The following is a 21,393-nucleotide window of genomic DNA, read 5'->3' as shown; positions in this document are numbered from 1 at the left end:
CGTGATCCCCTGCAGTCCCCTGCCTGGCCGCTTGCTGGTGCCAGAGGGGCGTGATCCCCTGCTGTTCCCACTCTGGCCCCTTGGCGATGCCAGAGAGGCGTGAAGCCCTGCAGCTCCCAGACTGGCCGCTTGGTGGTGGCAGAGGGGAATAATCTCCTGCAGAACAAAGAACAGTGCAGCTCAGGAACAGAGCCTCCAGTCTTCCAAGCCTGTGCCGAACATGCTGCCCGTCTAAACTAAAATCTTCTACACTTCCGGGGTCCGTATCCCTCTATTCCCATCCTATTCATGTATTTGTCAAGATGCCCCTTAAACGTCACTATCGTCCCTGCTTCCACCACCTCCTCCGGCAGCGTGTTCCAGGCACCCACTACCCTCTGTGTAAAAAACTTACCTCGTACATCTCCTCCGAACTTGCCCCTCGCACCTTAAACCTATGCCCCCTAGTAATTGGCCCCCCTACCCTAGGAAAAAGTCTCTGACTATCCACTCTGTCTATGTCCCTCATAATTTTGTAGACCTCTAGCAAGTCGCCCCAACCTCCTTCATTCCAGTGAGAACAAACCAAGTTTATTTAACCTCTCCACATAGTGCCCTCCATACCAGGCAACATCCTGGTAAAGCTCTAAAGCTTCCACATCTTCTGGTAGTGTGGCGACCAGAATTGAACACGATACTCCAAGTGCAGTACCCATCCTGCCGCTTGGTGGTGGCAGAGGGGCGTGAACCCCTGCAGCTCCCAGCCTGGCCGCTTGGTGGTGGCAGAGGGGCATGATCCCCTGCAGCTCCCAGCCTGGCCGCTTGGTGGTGGCAGAGGGGTGCGATCGCCTGCAGATCCCAGCCTGGCCCCTTGGTGGCGGCAGAGAGGTGTAATCTCCTCCACTTCCCAGCCTGGCCGCTTAGTGGTGCCAGAGGGGCGTAATCGCCTGCAACTTCCGGCCTGGGCGCTTGGTGGTGGCAGAGGGGCTTGATCCCCTGCAGCCCCCAGCCTGGCCGCATACTGGTGGCAGAGGAGTAATCCCCTGCAGTTCCAAGCCTGGCCGCTTGGTGGTGGCAGAGTGGCGTGATCCCCTGCAGCTCCCAGCAGGCCCCTTGGCGGTGCCAGAGAGGCGTGATCCCCTGCAGCACCCAGCCTGGCCGCTTGGTGGTGGCAGAGGGGCGTGATCCCCTGCAGCTCCCAGCAGGCCCCTTGGCGGTGCCAGAGAGGCGTGATCCCCTGCAGCACCCAGCCTGGCCGCTTGGTGGTGGCAGAGGGGTGTGATTCCTTGCAGCTCCCAGCCTGGCCGCTTGGCGGTTCTGGAGGGGTGGCAGCCCCTGCAGCTCAGAGCTTGGCCGCTTGGTGGTGCCAGAGGGGCGTGATCCCCTGCAGCTCCCAGCCGGGCCGCATGGTGGTGCTGGAGGTCCATGATCCATTGCGTCCCCCACCCAGCCACGGTTGCCTGGTGATGGTGAAGCGGCTCCCAGGCTTCCGGCCTGTTTCTCACCGATTTCCTGTAATCCGAGTCGGCCGAGGCATGAATGAAGACGCGGTTGCGGAAAGCACTGAGAGTCCGCGGCCTCCCGCACGCCCGCACCGATAGTGAGCGGCGATGGAGCGGTACCTGGTCATCCGGACGGTGGGGAAAGGCAGCTACGGGGAGGTGCAGCTGGTCAGACACGGCCGGGACGTGAGACAGGTACCGAGCAGCGGAGAGAGGCCCCGGCACCCCCTGGCTCCTGTCCCCCCCCCCTGTCCCCCCCGCCTCCAGCCCCCCCCCCCCGCCTCCAGCCCCCCCCCCCCCCGCCTCCAGGCCCCCCCCCCCCCCGCCTCCAGCCCCCCACCTCCCCCGCCTCCAGCCCCCCACCTCCCCCCACCCCCCCCCCCCCAAAACCAAATCTCAATCCCAAACTGATCCTCAATCCCAGACTGAATCTCAATCCCAATATGATGAGGAGAGGAGATTTACCAGGATGTTGCCTGGTATGGAGGGAAAATCTTATGAGGAAAGAACAAAGAACAAAGAAATGTACAGCACAGGAACAGGCCCTTCGGCCCTCCAAGCCCGTGCCGACCATACTGCCCGACTAATGCTGATGGACTTGAGGTTGTTTTCGTTGGAGAGAAGAAGGTTAAGAGGAGACTTAATAGAGGCATACAAAATGATCAGGGGGTTGGATAGGGTGGACAGTGAGAGCCTTCTCCCGCGGATGGAAATGGCTGGCACGAGGGGACATAACTTTAAACTGAGGGGTAATAGATATAGGACAGAGGTCAGAGGTAGGTTCTTTACGCAAAGAGTAGTGAGGCCGTGGAATGCCCTACCTGCTACAGTAGTGAACTCGCCAACATTGAGGGCATTTAAAAGTTTATTGGATAAACATATGGATGATAATGGCATAGTGTAGGTTAGATGGCTTTTGTTTCGGTGCAACATCGTGGGCCCAAAGGCCTGTACTGCGCTGTATCGTTCTATGTTCTATGATCCTCAATCGCAGATTGAATCCCAATCCCAATCTGATCCTCAATCCCAGATTGAATCTCAATCCCAATCTGATCCCCAATCCCAGACTGAATCTCAATCCCAGACTGTATCTCAATCCCAGACTTAATCTAAATCCCAGACTGAATCTCAATCCCAGACTGAATCTCAATCCCAGCCTGAATCTCAATCCCAGACTGAATCTCAATCCCAGCCTGAATCTCAATCCCAGTCTGAATCTCAATCCCAGCCTGAATCTCAATCCCAATATGATCCTCAATCCCAGATTGAATCCCAATCCCAATCTGATCCCCAATCCCAGACTGAATCTCAATCCCAGACTGTATCTCAATCCCAGACTGAATCTCAATCCCAGACTGTATCTCAATCCCAGCCTGAATCTCAATCCCAGACTGTATCTCAATCCCAGTCTGAATCTCAATCCCAGCCTGAATCTCAATCCCAATCTGATCCTCAATCCCAGATTGAATCTCAATCCCAATCCCAGATTGAATCTCAATCCCAATCTGATCCTAGGTCCCTGACAGAAACTTAATCTCAGACTGAATCTCAGTCCCAATGTGATCCTCAATCCCAGATTGAATTTCAATCCCAGACTGTTCCTCAGTCCCAATCTGATCCACAGTTCCAGACTGAATCTCAGTCCCAGACTGAACCTCAATCCCAGACCATATCTCAATCCCAGACTGAATCTCAATCCTAATCTGATCCTCAACCCCTGACTGAATCTCAATTCCTTTTGATCCTCAATCCCAGACTGATCCTTAATCCCAGACTAAATCTCAATCCCAGACTGAACCTCAATCCCAATCTGACCCTCAATCCTAATATGATCCTAAATCCCAATCTGATCCTCAATCCCAGGATGAATCTCCATCCCAGATGAAATCTCAATCCCACTCTGATCCTCAATCCCTTTCTGAATCTCAATCCCATTCTGAATCTCAATCACAGTCTGAATCTCAATCCCATCCTGAATCTCAATCGCAGACTGAATCTCAATCCCAGACTGAATCTCAATCCAAGACTGAATCTCAATCCCAGACTGAATCTCAATCCCAGATTATATCTCAATCCCAATCTGATTCTCAATCTGATCCTGAATCCCAGTCTGAATCTCAATCCAAATCTGAACCTCAATTTCAGACTGATCCTCAATCCCAGCCGGTCCTCAATCCCAGGCTGATCCTCAATCCCAGGCTGATCTTCAATCCCAGACTGATCCTCAATCCCAGTTTGATCCACAACCCCAGACTGAATCTTAATTCCAATCTGATCTTTAATCCCAGACTGATCCTCAATTCCAATCTGATATTCAATCCCAGTCTGATCCTCAATCCCAGATTGAATCTGAATCCCAATGTGATCCTCAACCCCAGACTGAATTTCAACCCCAAACTGATCCTCAATCCCAGATTGAATCTCAATCCCAATCTCAATCTGATCCTCAATCCCAGACTGAATCTCAATCCCAATATGATCCTCAATCCCAGATTGAATCTCAATCCCAATCTGATCCTCAATCCCAGATTGAATCTCAATCCCAGTCCCAATCTGATCCCCAATCCCAGACTGAATCTCAATCCCAGACTGAATCTCAATCCCAGATTATATCTCAATCCCAATCTGATTCTCAATCTGATCCTGAATCCCAGTCTGAATCTCAATCCAAATCTGAACCTCAATTTCAGACTGATCCTCAATCCCAGACTGATCCTCAATCCCAGCCGGTCCTCAATCCCAGGCTGATCCTCAATCCCAGGCTGATCTTCAATCCCAGACTGATCCTCAATCCCAGTTTGATCCACAACCCCAGACTGAATCTTAATTCCAATCTGATCTTTAATCCCAGACTGATCCTCAATTCCAATCTGATATTCAATCCCAGTCTGATCCTCAATCCCAGATTGAATCTGAATCCCAATATGATCCTCAACCCCAGACTGAATTTCAACCCCAAACTGATCCTCAATCCCAGATTGAATCTCAATCCCAATCTCAATCTGATCCTCAATCACAGATTGAACCTCAATCCCAATCTGATCCTCAATCCCAGATTGAATCTCAATCCCAGACTGTATCTCAATACCAGACTTAATCTCAATCCCAGACTGAATCTCAATCCCAGACTGTATCTCAATACCAGACTTAATCTCAATCCCAGACTGAATCTCAATCCCAGACTGTATCTCAATCCCAGACTTAATCTCAATCCCAGACTGAATCTCAATCCCAGTCTGAATCTCAATCCCAGCCTGAATCTCAATCCCAATCTGATCCTCAATCCCAGATTGAATCACAATCCCAATCCCAGATTGAATCTCAATCCCAATCTGATCCTAGGTCCCTGACAGAAACTTAATATCAGACTGAATCTCAGTCCCAATGTGATCCTCAATCCCAGATTGAATTTCAATTCCAGACTGTTCCTCAGTCCCAATCTGATCCACAGTTCCAGACTGAATCTCAGTCCCAGACTGAACCTCAATCCCAGACCATATCTCAATCCCAGACTGAATCTCAATCCTAATCTGATCCTCAACCCCTGACTGAATCTCAATTCCTTTTCATCCTCAATCCCAGACTGATCCTTAATCCCAGACTAAATCTCAATCCCAGACTGAACCTCAATCCCAATCTGACCCTCAATCCTAATATGATCCTAAATCCCAATCTGATCCTCAATATTAATCTGAACCTCAATCCCAGGATGAATCTCCATCCCAGATGAAATCTCAATCCCACTCTGATCCTCAATCCCTTTCTGAATCTCAATCCCATTCTGAATCTCAATCCCAGTCTGAATCTCAATCCCATCCTGAATCTCAATCCCATCCTGAATCTCAATCGCAGATTGAATCTCAATCGCAGACTGAATCTAAATCGTAGACTGAATCTCAATCCCAGACTGAATCTCAATCCCAGATTATATCTCAATCCCAATCTGTTTCTCAATCTGATGCTGAATCCCAGTCTGAATCTCAATCCAAATCTGAACCTCAATCCCAGACTGATCCTCAATCCCAGACTGATCCTCAATCCCAGACTGATCCTCAATCCCAGGCTGATCCTCAATCCCAGGCTGATCCTCAATCCCAGACTGATCCTCAATCCCAGTTTGATCCACAACCCCAGACTGAATCTTAATTCCAATCTGATCTTTAATCCCAGACTGATCCCCAATTCCAATCTGATATTCAATCCCAGTCTGATCCTCAATCCCAGATTGAATCTGAATCCCAATATGATCCTCAACCCCAGACTGTATCTCAACCCCAAACTGATCCTCAATCCCAGATTGAATCTCAATCCCAATCTCAATCTGTTCCTCAATCCCAGACTGAATCTCAATACCAATATGATCCTCAATCACAGATTGAACCTCAATCCCAATCTGATCCTCAATCCCAGATTGAACCTCAATCCCAATCTGATCCTCAATCCCAGATTGAATCTCAATCCCAGTCCCAATCTGATCCCCAATCCCAGACTGTATCTCAGTCCCAGACTGTATCTCAATCCCAGACTTTATCTTGGTCCCAGTCTGAATCTCAATCCAGACTGAATCTCAATACTAGTCTGAATCTCAATCCTAATCTGATCCTCAATCCCAGATTGAATCTCAATCCCAGACTGATCCTCATTCACAGATTGAATCTCAATCTCAATCTGATCCTCAATCCCAGACTGAATCTCAATCCCAATCTGATCCTCAATCCCAGATTGAATCCCAATCCGATCCCCAATCCCTGACTGTATCTCAATCCCAGACTGTATCTCAATCCCAGACTTAATCTCAATCCCAGTCTGAATCTCAATCCCAGACTGAATCTCAATCCCAGCCTGAATCTCAATTCCAGCCTGAATCTCAATCCCAATCTGATCCTCAATCCCAGATTGAATCGCAATCCCAATCCCACATTGAATCTCAATCCCAATCCCAGATTGAATCTCAATCCCAGTCCCAATCTGATCCCCAATCCCAGACTGTATCTCAGTCCCAGACTGTATCTCAATCCCAGACTGTATCTCAATCCCAGACTTAATCTTGGTCCCAGTCTGAATCTCAATCCAGACTGAATCTCAATCCTAGTCTGAATCTCAATCCTAATCTGATCCTCAATCCCAGACTGAATCTCAATCCCAATCTGAACCTCAATTCCAGATTGAATCTCAATCCCAGTCTGAATCTTAATTCCAATCTGATATTCAATCCCAGATTGAATCTCAAACCCAACCTAATGCTCAATCCCGGATTGAATCTGAATCCCAATCTGATCCTCAATCCCAATCTGATCCTCAATCCCAGACTGAATCTCAACCCTAGACTGAATCTCAATCCCAATCTGATCCTCATTCCCAGATTGAATCTCAATCCCAGACTGATCCTCAATTCTAATCTGATATTCAGAGCCAGTTGAATCTCAATCCCAATCTGATCCTCAATCCCAGACTGAATCTCAACCCCAGACTGAATCTCAATCCCAATATGATCCTCAATCCCAGACTGAATCTCAACCCCAGACTGAATCTCAATCCCAATCTGAACCTCAATTCCAGATTGAATCTCAATCCCAGTCTGAATCTTAATTCCAATCTGATATTCAATCCCAGATTGAATCTCAAACCCAACCTAATGCTCAATCCCAGATTGAATCTGAATCCCAATCTGATCCTCAATCCCAATCTGATCCCCAATCCCAGACTGAATCTCAACCCTAGACTGAATCTCAATCCCAATCTGATCCTCAATCCCAGATTGAATTTCAATCCCAGACTGATCCTCAATTCTAATCTGATATTCAGAGCCAGTTGAATTCAATCCCAATCTGATCCTCAATCCCAGACTGAATCACAACCACAGACTGAATCTCAATCCCAATCTGATCCTCAATCCCAGACTGAATCTCAACCCCAGACTGAATCTCAATCCCAATCTGATCGTTAATCCCTGATTGAATCTCAATCCCAGACTGATCCTCAATTCTAATCTGATATTCAGAGCCAGTTGAATCTCAATCCCAATCTGATCCTCAATCCCAGACTGAATCTCAACCCCAGACTGAATCTCAATCCCAATCTGATCCTCAATCCCAGACTGAATCTCAACCCCAGACTGAATCTCAATCCCAATCTGAACCTCAATTCCAGATTGAATCTCAACCCCAGACTGAATCTCAATCCCAATCTGATCCTCAATCCCAGTCTGATCCTCAATCCCAGACTGAATCTCAACCCCAGACTGAATCTCAATCCCAATCTGATCGTTAATCCCTGATTGAATTTCAATCCCAATCCGATCCTCAATCCCAGATTGAATCTCAATCCCAATCTGATCCTCAATCCCAGATTGAATCTCAACCCCAGACTGAATCTCAATCCCAATCTGATCCTCAATCCCAGTCTGATCCTCAATCCCAGACTGAATCTCAACCCCAGACTGAATCTCAATCCCAATCTGATCGTTAATCCCTGATTGAATTTCAATCCCAATCCGATCCTCAATCCCAGATTGAATCTCAATCCCAATCTGATCCTCAATCCCAGATTGAATCTCAATTCCAGACTGAATCTCAATCCCAATCTGAGCCTTAATCCCAGTTTGAACCCCAATCTGAGCCTTAATCCCAGATTAAAACTCAATCCCAATCGGATTGTCAATCTGATCCTGAATTCCAGTCTGAACCTCAATTTCAGACTGAACCTCAATCCCCGGCTGATCCTCAATCCCAGTTTGATCCTCAATCCCAGACTGAATCTTAATTCCAATCTGATCTTCAATCCCAGACTGTTACTCAATTCCAATCTGATATTGATTCCCAGATTGAATCTCAATCCCAGTCTGATCCTCAATCCCAGATTGAATCTGAATCCCAATATGATCCTCAATCACAGACTGAATCTCAATCCCAAACTAATTCTCAACCCCAATCTGATTCTCAATCCCAGACTGAATCTCAATCCCAATCTGATCTTCAATCCCAGACTGAATCTCAATCCCAGACTGAATCTCAACCTCTATCAGATCCTCAATCCCAGACTGAATCTCAACACCAGACTGAATCTCAATCCCAATCTGATCCTCAATCCCAGACTGAATCCCAATCCCAATATGATCCTCAATCCCAGACTGAATCTCAATCCCAGACTGAATCTCAATCCCAATCTGAACCTCAATTCCAGATTGAATCTCAATCCCAGTCTGAACCTTAATTCCAATTTGATCCTCAATGGCAGGCTGATCTTCAATCCCAGACAATCCTCAATCCCAGTTTGATCCTCAATCCCAGACTGAATCTTAATTCCAATCTGATCTTCAATCCCAGACTGATCCTCAATTCCAATCTGATATTCAATCCCAAATTGAATCTCAATCCCAGTCTGATCCTCAATCCCAGATTGAATCTCAATCCCAGACTAAATCTCAATCCCTGACTAAATCTCAATCCCTGACTAAATCTCAATCCCAATCAGATCCCTGAAAGTTGCCACCCAGGTTGATAGGGTTGTGAAGAAGGCCTATGGTGTGTTGGCCTTTATTGGTAGAGGGATTGAGTTCCGGAGTCATGAGGTCATGTTGCAGCTGTACAAAACTCTGGTACGGCCGCATTTGGAGTATTGCGTACAGTTCTGGTCACCGCATTATAGGAAGGACGTGGAAGCTTTGGAATGGGTGCAGAGGAGATTTACCAGGATGTTGCCTGGTATGGAGGGAAAATCTTCTCCCGCGGATGGAAATGGCTAGCACGAGGGGACATAGGCTCTCACTGTCCACCCTATCTAACCCCCTGATCATTTTGTATGCCTCTATTAAGTCTCCTCTTAACCTTCTTCTCTCTAACGAAAACAACCTCAAGTCCATCAGCCTTTCCTCATAAGATTTTCCCTCCATACCCGGCAACATCCTGGTAAATCTCCTCTGCACCCGCTCCAAAGCTTCCACGTCCTTCCTATAATGCGGTGACCAGAACTGTACGCAATACTCCAAATGCGGCCGTACCAGAGTTTTGTACAGCTGCAACATGACCTCATGACTCCGGAACTCAATCCCTCTACCAATAAAGGCCAACACTCCATAAGCCTTCTTCACAACCCTATCAACCTGGGTGGCAACTTTCAGGGATCTATGTACGTGGACACCTAGATCCCTCTGCTCATCCACACTTCCAAGAACTTTACCATTAGCCAAATATTCCGCATTCCTGTTATTCCTTCCAAAGTGAATCACCTCACACTTCTCTACATTAAACTCCATTTGCCACCTCTCAGCCCAGCTCTGCAGCTTATCTATGTCCCTCTGTACCCTGCTACATCCTTCCGCACTGTCGACAACACCACCGACTTTAGTGTCGTCTGCAAATTTACTCACCCACCCTTCTGCGCCCTCCTCTAGGTCATTGATAAAAATGACAAACAGCAACGGCCCCAGAACAGATCCTTGTGGTACGCCACTTGTAACTGAACTCCATTCTGAACATTTTCCATCAACCACCACCCTCTGTCTTCTTTCAGCTAGCCAATTTCTGATCCACAGCTCTAAATCACCCTCAATCCCCAGCCTCCGTATTTTCTGCAATAGCCTACCGTGGGGAACCTTATCAAACGCTTTACTGAAATCCATATACACATCAACTGCTCTACCCTCGTCTACCTGTTCAGTCACCTTCTCAAAGAACTCAATAAGGTTTGTGAGACATGATTCACACTGGAGGGAAGCCTGAGCGCAGCAGGGTTGAGGGATTCGAGGATCTAAAAAGCACCCGGACAAAGTCCCAGAGAACCAAGTCGGGCCTTCTAACCAGTCCACCCGCTTCTAAGCAACAAGAGCTTCTGGGATTGGTGGACCAAGTTCATCTCCACCCCATTGGAGAGTATAATGTTGTTAGTCTGTTTTTGGAATTTTCTGCAAATTCCAAAGGTTGTTCTTCATGTCAAGATTACAATCCCAACATGAACATAACCATGCAAAGAGCAACACGGAATGTGAATACTTGAACGACAGTTCTGCTAAATGAGATTATATGTACAAAAAGAAAACAGCAATTTATTTTTGCTTTTTTACTGATTTTCAATATTGAACATTTACCTTGCATTGTGCTATATGCTGAATTATAATTTGCCAGATAATGTGTGACAGTCTGGAGAAGATAATCATGCACAACTTCAACTTTGCCCTAATAAAAACAGAAAATGCTGAAAAACATCTCTGAAGAATCGCCGTATGGGACTTGAAACGTTAACTCTGTTTCTCTCGCCACAGATGCTGCCAGACCAGCTGACGTTTTCCAGCACTGTCTGTTTTCAATTCAGATTTCCAGCATCCGCAGAACTTTTATTCAACTTTGTCCTAGTTGGTGAAGTTTGAGAGCTGTCAGAAAGCCCTCTAACCACACACAACATTTGAAGTTAGGCAAAATAGTGAGTGCTTAATTTATTGTTGTGTCAGCTCTGGGTGGACCTGGAACCAAAGCTCCTATCTAGAAAGTAGTATAGACAAAATGGAAAAGACCGTCCTATTTCAGGTACACATTTCAGTTTTCGTTCCAGTCCCAATATCTCTGCGTATTGACCCCAAAATCCCGTGGTCATTTACAGTTTCCTGTTATAACATACCCTGTATGGAGGGATAAACTGAGTAAATAAAACACTTTGCAACGTCACTTTCTTTTAACATGGTAAATGTTTGCTAAAATATTTGTAAATGCACATTCTGGCTGGAATTTCACAATTCTGTCTAATTTGGAGTAATTTATATTTGTAGAGGGGCCACTGGTGATGATCGGTGTGTGAAATGTGGGGATAATACCAGACTGGCGTAAATTAGAGGTGCCATTAGCCTGCAGTAGGCTTTTCTGTGCCTACCTCTTCCTGATACTTGGTGTTTGGCATGGGAAGATGTTCCATTCCCAGATGTTGATACCCGCAAAAAGTGTAACCATTTAATGTGAATTTATTTTTGAAACTACCCAAAATATTTTTGCTAATATCTGAGAAACTATGAAAACTATAATTTGGTTATTCACTAAAGAAAGAGGGACATCTCCTTTCATGATGAGCTAATTAGTACTTTCAAAAAGTTGTAATTAAGGAAATAAGGCAACCAATTTGCACACAGCAAGGTCACATAATCAGCAACAAGACAAATGATGAAATCATCTGCTTTAGGTACTGGGTGAAAAATAATTATTGGTCAAGACACCAATCTTCTTGTTTGCACAGTGTCCTGGTGTTTTTTTGTCTCTCTGGGTGGGAAGGTGGGGACTTGGTTTAACTGCTCATCAGAATGTTGGACTGTCTGATAATGTAGCACTCCCTCAGTGGTGCATCTGTGCTCAAGTCTTTGGACAGGGATTCACTTCAATCTTCTCACTCCAAAGCTAGTGTGCTACCACTGAATTGCAGCCTAGATTTCCCATTTGGCAAGGCTCCCATTTTTATTAAAGACATAAACACTTTAAAGTTGATGGATAAAAATATTTACACTTCAATTAATTCAGTATCGACACTATCATGGGCCAAAATTTAGATCAAAATAACAGTGAGACTAATGGGACCTCAATTGAGATGTATGCTTGGAGGAATCTGTAAGGTTCTATCTGATTTACACTGTTCTAGCACTGTAGCACAGTGGTTATCACTGTTGCTACACAGCACCAGGAACTCGGGTTCCATTCCCGGCTTGGGTCACCGTCTGTGCGGATTCTGCACGTTCTCCCCATGTCTGCGTGAGTTTCCTCCACGCACTCTGGTTTCCTCCCACAAGTCCTGAAAGATGTGCTGTTGCTCGATTCCGAATTACCTGTCTGATTTTTTGCATGCAACGCAAACGTCTTACAGTGTTGCGAAGCCTTAAGTCCAACCCGAACATACACATCAGTAAACCTGACAAAGAGTTGGGAATGGTCTTCCTTAACAAGCATTGCTATACCAACAAAAAAGAAGTGCTTGTTAGATGAATTGGACATTCTGAATTCTCCCTCCGTGTACCCGAACAGGCGCAGAGTGTGGCGACTAGGGAATTTTCACAGTAACTTCATTACAGTTTTAATGTAAGCCTACTTGTGACACTAATAAAGATTGTTATTAGTTTTGAAAAACTGACATTTCACTTTCTGCTTCAACATTGACCTGCATTCAATGTCATGAAGTTGCTCTGTTCGTGCAGTAGTTAGAAACAAAATTTGGCTGGCAGCGTAATAAAAAACTTGAATGAAAAATGTTAGTGTCTGTCAATTGCTGACGCTGGCACTGAACAAGAATTATTTGAATTGTGGATTACAAGTATTTTGTCCCTACAGGATTTGAATCTTTGGGGCAATTTTTAAAATGTAAAATTTTCAATATTTTTGCTTTTACTTATCCATTCTATCTTTTAGCTCTCCTAAGTGATACGATCTTTCTTTCCCTCTCTTTATTTCTCTTATTCTACCTGATTTGATATTGAATACATTTACCCCCCTTCTCAGTCTTTTCTATTTTGATTTTCCAATCTTTAAATCGCGTTGGTTAAGGAGATGTCCTGTTGTTCACTCAGGTCTCTGATACCCTGTTTCCCTCACTGACATTTTTAACAACGTCATAGGCAAAAGGTTGTTTGAGCATAAGGGGACGAACAGACATTGTTAGGTTCTCTGTTACAGCAAAATCTGGTTCCAAAGTGTAGAAATACTCACAATGCATTTGCAGACAGTAAATTGTATTTTTTCCATTAGTGTGCCTTTGCACATTGAGTACAGAAACATTAACTTTGCAGACAATGTCTTTTCAAGTGTGGAAGATATTGTTAGAGAAAATCACCTGTACACCAGTATCAAATCGAGATTAATTAATGGAAGGTAGTAAGAACTTTGAGTGCACATCTGCTGCGATTTCTGCTGAATGTGAACCATATGGTGAGCACTGAAGATCAGTTTATATTCAAACACATCAGAATCATTCAGATTTAATTTAAATTGTTCTTGTGATGTTGTATAATCACTATTCTTTGCATAGATAATAGAGGTGTTTTGTGGCAACTTTATTTTAATACCGTAACACCATTTGTTGTAAAGTGGAGCAGATTCTGCTGGTGCCTGAGGCACTGTAAACGATGACTGTTCATTCATACAGCATGTCTGAGCACAGTGCTCAATTGTCAAGTGTCTTTTTATCTGCTTTAGCCATCATTGACCACAAACATTTGACTAAGTAAATCAAAGCTGTGTTATTGCATTATAAAGGAGAATGTTTGTATAGATTGCTGTTTTATCAAACCAGCAATTATCTCCCAATAACAGAACAAAGTTTTGAAGGAAAGATTGTCACAGTCTTAAAACAATACAAATACTGTCAGCTCAAATCAAATTCCAACAATTTTGAATTGCTGAGAAACTAAATATGTTGTTGAAGCTTTTTGCCTTTCAGTATAAATGGCTCCCTTTGAAATTTGGTATTTTTTTTGTCTGTCCTGATTGTGAGCAAGACGAAAAGCTTTGACAGCATTTCTCTTTTTTTCAGTACTATACAGCACTTTTACTTCTATAAGATTCCATTGTAGTGCAGATATAAACAAATATACATGCACATTCAAGTGTTGCATGGGCTGTTTTAAAAGAAGGAAGAAAAATAACAATTAAAAATTCCAGTCTCTTCAGACATCTTGTTTTATTTTATTTTAAAAAAAAATTTAGAGTGTCCAATTAATTTTGTTTTCCAATTAAGGGGCAATTTAGCATGGCCAATCCACCTACCCTGCACATCTTTGGGTTGTGGGGGCGAAACCCACGCAAACACGGGGAGAACTCCACACGGACAGTAACCCAGAGCTGGGATCGAACCTGGGACCTCGGCGCCGTGAGACTGCAAATCCCACTGCGCCACTGTGCTGCCCTTTTATTCTAACTTCAAGGTTTTTAAAACAAGATTTTTAATAAATCCCCAAATATTGAAGTGCACCCCTGCACACCAAGCAGTGAGCTTTGGTTATGGTGGTTTATTTCGGCTTAATGAGTTTGCATTCGGTTAATTGACAGTCACATAACATTAGGTTCACATTGAGAGCTCCGAGAGCTTATGCCATTAACCCGTTATGACCTCATGCCATTGTTTATAATCAACAGGAGCACCAGGCAGCTGCTGTTCATGAAGGGTTTTCTGGTAAGAAGGGTTGAAAAAACTGAGAACAAAGAGGGTCTTTGCAGTCTCATAAGACTCCCAGATCGGAACCTCAAGCCATGTGAAAAAAACATTGTTAGCTTGGTACAGGTGGGGCCAAACGTTGCTGAAAAAATATTAGCGCCTCAATGATGCATTCTGGTATAAATGCACAATTGGCCATTGGCTTTTGGCAATGAAGAGGAACCCTGTGAATTGCAAATCGCCCCGTGTTATCATCTCACACTTAACCTTCCTGGGATTTTCCTGAAGTTCCTGCATTTCCCGATTCCAATGACTGACAGATTTATGTCACATCATTTCATGGTTCTCCTCATACTGACGATATTGAGTTCTTTTAGTTCTCAGTCTGGTCTCAGACAAACTCTGAGTCGGATTCATACGTATCAATCTACTTTATTTCAAACAGCTTGCAAGCTAGACTCACCCTGACAAAGGCAGGAGCCTATCGCCTCCCTAACTTTTCCAGAGTGAGTGAACAAAGAGACAAAGCATCTGTTTTCATATACATTCATGTAACATCAAGTTTCACATACACACGACCAAATAAGGTAATGGTAACAAATGCAAGATTCTCCTAGGTCTTTCTCACACATTCCTTGACCTGACCATATAAGCTGACCCTGGGGCCCCTTTCACACAGCATCCTCTGCAGCATCCTCTGCACAAAGAACCGGTCCTAATGGCTGTCCATCCCCCCTTCTGGCCATGCTTTGCACAGCCCCTTTGTTCATTCTCTGCAACCTGGACTAATGTCTAAAAATCCACTATCCTAATCTTCTGCTCTCCTATATTAGGGTCACCTAACTGGTCACCCCAGTCTAGTACCCTTCTCTTTAGTTCAATTCCACATTCCCTCCTTTTATCATTTTATGATAACTATTCCGCCTCCTAACATCCCCAGGTCAATAACCTGCATCGATGTCTGGTCTGAAAGACCGTCCCGCAATTCATTACATTCCGTACATAAACACCTCATCACATTTTTATAGCCACCGGCTCTCCGTCCGGGTTCCTTCTGGTTTGATGGTCGCCAGTAACGGGATATCATCTTGGTGAGTGGTGATGGGCCAAGTCTATCGGCATCATCCGATCCATATTAAAGCATCCAATGATTAAACAGTATACAATTAAATAACAAGTATTATCAATCCATGCATCAGGCAAAACCCCACGACCGAGCTATGAGTGCTGACTCTGAGCTGAATCCTGCTTTAGGGTTTATATCCCCCTTCTAGTTGTACTGACTAGCAGCTATCCCCGAACCTTGTCATTTGTGTGTACATGTCGTGATTTGTAAACTGTGCATGGAAATCAATTGTAATTCCATCCATCTCGCAGACCAGTGTCGATACACTCTTTGTATTGTTCTTTCCTCAAGTCCAATCACCGTGGGCCATAGCTGTCGCTACTCAGGAAGGTAGCACAATAGCTATATCCGTGTGTTCCACTACCTCCAAGGCATCTGACTGCCTTGGGGTAGCAGCACCGTAGAAGCTTCCTCATGTCCCTTAGAAACAGCACACAACTCAGTCCATCAGCGACCAAAAAGGTCTTTTGTCCCTCACTGGTTTTTTTTTTGTTTAGGAAGTGCTTTCCATTTCTCATTGGAATGGTAAATTATGATATCATGTATTATCCACTGATTATCTTGCTTTATTAATTGCAGAAGCTTCAATCGATCCTGTTTCTATTCCTGACTTCCTCACACTAACGTCTAACATTGTACTGAACCATGTAGTCTGCCAGCCCTGGTTTACTTGAGACAATAACTCAGTTTTCTTCAAATCTCTTTTGTCCGTTATCATTTTCCTTACAGCACGAAGTGTATACTTGCCATTATTTATTTGTTTGTTTTTTTTACTTTGCAATTACTTTGCACATTTAATACAGTCAACTTTTGGGGTTACAACCCAATTGAATCCGTACATAACAGTCACTAACAATATTCAGGACATTTTGTCTGTAATAACTATTACACTCTCCAATGCAATATTGTTTGCTGCATTGGTTACAAATTTCCTGCCGTGGCATCAAGCTGCCAAGATTCCTAAACTATTGTCATTTAAAATGTGGGGGTTCCTCGTCAGTCGCTGCTGTCTGCCGAGACCCTCAGCAACTTCACCGCGTAGTACGCGCCCCGTGGAGACCACAAATCATCCATCAGCTAATGTCCAGTTAGAGATATCTGACTGGAGGTTTCACTATTCAGTAATAATTTGATATTTTCATTTGTTTCTAACCCGCAAGGTTTTTCCTCCGGGCTCTGTCATTTAATTCCCTCAAATATGTAGCCAATTGTATCATTAGTTCCCCCCCCCCCCATACTGTCTAAAACATTCTTCTCTGGAGTGTAGTTCTCGTTCTTTGTCTGTATTATTTTTGCTTCATCTGAAAACCAAATGAACAGGTCAAAGGCGGAGAGGGCCCTATTTCTTAATTTGTATCTTTCTATTCTTGTTTGGATGTTCCAGAAGTGCCCTCTCCAGGACTTCCGGATTTCCATTGCCACCATTCCCTTTTTTTCTTCTTTTTTTTTTTAACTGATTTGTGTTCCTGATCATTGACGTACATCATACGATTAAGGCCTGTTAGGCCTCCTCCTCCTATCATTGCACCCCTGAGTGAGACTCAAAGAATCTCAAACTCCTCCTCTTTTGCCAACTCTGTGATCCAAGCGGGTCGAAACTTTCCCTGATACATTTCGGATATTGCTACTGCATTCACTTTAATTTCTTTATTTTTGATTACGACCGGATTTTTATGAAAGTAATTTCCAACCATGACATTGTAACGTTATCATCTGTCCAATCAATGCTGCTAACAGGTTTCAATTCACTGGCATCCCACTCCACTGATTACATAAGTGCAGTAATCCCCTGACACTCACAACCAAACATTCCTTTTTCCCTTGTCCGAGCGGTTTGGGGATATGATCTATCCTGTGGCACGGCATCATTGCAGTGATAGTCTCCAAACACTGTTAGGCTAATTTTACGTCCCCGGGTCATCCCAACATCTCTTAAACTACGTACTCCCTCACTAATTGGTACCACAAGTTTGTCACTTCTCCACAATCCTGCACATCCTTTCCCAATCACTTCGTTGTCAGCTTGGTTTTCTCTGCAGTAATTACAATTTGTCATTATCACACCATCCCATGTCCAAAATCTATCTTGTGGTCACAAACTTCAATCATCAGTGTTGCCTGATGTTTCACAATACAAGCATGACAACTGAATTCCCCAAATTTCCCTGGGAGGCGAAGCATTTCCCCATTTCTGTCGTTCTAAATGCAATATCAACTCACCTGAATACTTTATATCTGCCATTCTCCTAGGTTTCGTATGATTACTCCCTGTCCAAACTACTGGGCTACAGAATGTGCCACATCCTTGACACGATGTTTCATTATGTTCACAATGAATAATTTTAAACTGAGGTGCATTAATAACAGCTATCATCTATCATCCCATATTCTCAATTCCTTACTGATTACGTTTCTTCATTTGCTGCCGATAGGATGCCTATGGATTATAATAATCCCTCTGTTATTATTTAATTGGGTTGGATGTTTTAGTTCTGATACAATTCCTTTGCTCCAGATGCCACTGATTCTCTAATTCAACTTCCCCCGTGCTGCTATCAGCTATGATTAAAAAGTACAAATTACTTTTGCTGTTCCTAGGAAAAAGAGGACCTGCATACTCTAATGACCATTCTTCCATCGGTGTCCCAGTTTTTCTTATGCTACTCCCTGTTTCTCCACCATTTTCTTTCCTGAATTTAAAAAAAAAATGGATGCCCATCTGGCTTGTTCCTCGTCCTCCTTAACTTTACTACCATCCGTATATACCCCCAAGCATTTACCAACTCTGTTCTGCTAACTGATTTATCAAGTTTCTGTCCCTTTTTAGTGTTATGAATAAACATTAAGGCAGGGTTTAAAAGAATGATTTCCCATCTTTCCCATCCAGCTGTATTCACGCCTTGCTGGCAACCCTGTCTCTTGGTCAACTCTGTCAATTCTAAAATTGCCAGTTACCTTCTTAACTTGGACCCGCCTGCTAGCTTTTTGTAATTCAGGCACTAGAACACCTAGATCCCTCTGTACGTCACTCACCTGCAGTTTCTCTCAATTTAGTTAATAATCTGCCTTTCGATTCCTCCTACCGAAGTGCATGACCTCACTCCCCCACATTAAACTCTAATTGCCAGGTTTTCACCCAGTCACCCAATCCCATATCCCACTGCAGAATTGCAATATCCTCATCACAACATGCCCTTCCACCCTGTCCTCACCTCATCCTCCTTCCCTTGAACACAATCCAACATTGTTTTTTCCATTTCATAAGAAGGAGGGAGAATGATATGTTGTTGGTTCCTCAATAATTTGATACCACTGTTATTTAGTGATCATTCAACTGAAAGAGGGAGACAAATCCAGGCTTGATCCAAGCATTTCTATCTGAAGGCAGTGTACTTTACAACCTGGCTGGAGTTGATAGAATTCATCCTGCACACCACATTGAAAGCCAGCTCCAATTACTAGCCTGCCATGCTGCTATGAATAACCTTTGAATTAATTGGCAATATCAATAACATGAAATGGCAGCATTTTAAACCTGTTTAACCTCTTTTTATTTCATCAACTCATTTTTCACCATAGAGATTAAAGCAGACAAAATAAACCCTAACAGTTGTCATCAGTGTCTACGTATTTACTGGGAGGATATTTATCATAATTGCTGAAGGAAGTTTGTTCAGACCCCCTCAGTGGCCCACCACATGGTTAGAAAGTGAAAAACTGCTGGTTATTAGATGTGTTAGAAAACCAAGGGTATTTTAAGGTAGTTTAAATATTTGTATTGGTATACTTTAGAAATAAGATATAGTTTTAGATGGGTTTAACTTAATGTTTCCGTGCCTTGAAGGGACCTTTTGTTAGATTCATGGTTAGATTCAACAGTGTTTAGCACTGTTGCTTCACAGCGCCAGCAACCCTGGTTCGATTCCTGCTGGGGTCACTGTCTGTGTAGAGTCTGCACGTTTTCCCCGTGTCTGAGTGGGCTTCCTCCGGGTGCTCCGGTTTCCTACCACAAGTCCCGAAAGACGTGCTTGTTAGATGAATTCGACATTCTGAACTCTCCCTCCGTGTACCCGAACAGGCGCCGGGGTATGGTGACTAGGGGATTTTCGCAGAAACTTTTTTTTTTCATAGAATTTACAGTGCAGAAGGAGGCCATTTGGCCGATCGAGTCTGCACCGACTCTTGGAAAGAGCACCCTACTTAAGCCCACATCTCCAGCCTATCCCCGTAACCCAGCAACCTCATCTAACCTAAGGTCAATTTAGCATGGCCAATCCACCTAATTTGCACATCTTTGGACTGTGAGAGGAAACCGGAGCACCCGGAGGAAACCCACGCACACACGGGGAGAATGTGCAGACTCCGCACAGCCAATGACCCAAGCGGCAATCGAATGTGGGACCATGGCGCTGTGAAGCCATAATGCTAACAACTATGCTACCATGCTGCCCACTTCATTGCAGTGTTATTATAAACCTACTAGTGACACTAATAAAGTTTATTATTATTACAAAGTGTGTTTCTATATGTTATGGTTGGTTAAGTTACAGCTGTAATAGATGAGTTACAGTGTGAAGAATAAATATAGTTGCTTCGCAACTAGAGACCCTTGTGAGGAAAAGAGAACAGAGGATTGTTCAGTAAAGACAGACAGAGGAAGGCTGAGTTGCTAGAAAGACATCTGAAATGTTGCAACCTGTGGAAAGGTGAATTGAAATATCTGGGAATTGGTGGCTGGACCTCCAGTGTGTAAAAGCAGTAAAGACAAATAAATCCTAAGAGGGATTGATGTAAAATCTGTAGTGGATTCACTGGTAGAAGTACAGCGGAAGCACAGTTTCAAGAGTCCTTTGGATTGGATTTTGCAACGCATCTGCTATGGGAAACCTTATTACAAGAGACAATTTTAAAGCATTTTTTGGGAGGGGAGTTTTAAACTCTCATGTGACAGTAATCTGAGGGGATTCTGAGGAGAATTCCACAGACACGAACTTGGGTTCAGAGTGAAGTGTGTGTTTTACCACAGTCAATTTGTGTTTTTAAAATAAAGGACTTGGTGTTAATGAAAATATTGTAGCTTCAAATGTACTTTGTCATCTGTGTTAATCTTAAAATCTGTGTGAAAGTGCTAAGCTAAGGAGGGAGTAAACAAATACTGTATTATAATTCCTTTTTTTCATGTTTAATAAATATTGTTTTCTTGTTAAAACGGATTAGCAGTCCTGTGACTCTGTTCCTCCACGTTCAGAGAAAAAGTAAACATTAGTCTTTTGAGCCAGGGTTCCGTTCTGTGATCTTCCCGTCCAGTTATGACATCAACTGAGATCAGAACAGATGGTACATTGTCCACATCCAATACACATAACAAAGTCCTATATAATGGGTTGTATTTTAAATAATTCAGAGTGAATCAACTAAACATAGCAAAGAGGTGTGCAAACCCGTTGTCTTTTTTAAATCACATGGGTCCATATCACGGATTCTTGAGCACTGCATATGAAATATAAATTTAAATTCCATTCTCTCAAGTTGTTAATTCACATCAATCTTGATGTTTGAATTTAGTGGATAGGTGACAAGGACAGTCTTTTTCAAACCTCTAACCAAGATACTTCAGGACAATCCAGTGACTACGAAATAATTGTAAGAAGACTATGGGCTTCAGGTTTG

The 21,393-nt window shown here is 43.7% G+C and overlaps 1 protein-coding gene across 1 annotated transcript in view; it reads left to right on the top strand.

Annotated features, from left to right (window-relative positions):
- The first annotated feature begins 1,398 nt into the window (after positions 1-1,398).
- nek4 (NIMA-related kinase 4) overlaps positions 1,399-21,393 on the top strand; it is an 85,647-nt gene continuing 65,652 nt past the window's right edge. Inside the window, exon 1 of the mRNA XM_072472693.1 lies at positions 1,399-1,676. Within this exon, the coding sequence (XP_072328794.1) occupies positions 1,590-1,676 (87 nt within the window). The 5' untranslated portion in view covers positions 1,399-1,589. The remainder of the gene's footprint in view (positions 1,677-21,393) is intronic.

The sequence above is a fragment of the Scyliorhinus torazame genome, chromosome 13, assembly GCF_047496885.1.
Source record: "Scyliorhinus torazame isolate Kashiwa2021f chromosome 13, sScyTor2.1, whole genome shotgun sequence".
In the NCBI taxonomy this organism is placed as follows: domain Eukaryota; kingdom Metazoa; phylum Chordata; class Chondrichthyes; order Carcharhiniformes; family Scyliorhinidae; genus Scyliorhinus; species Scyliorhinus torazame.
This window is presented reverse-complemented; position numbering and strand designations above follow the sequence as displayed.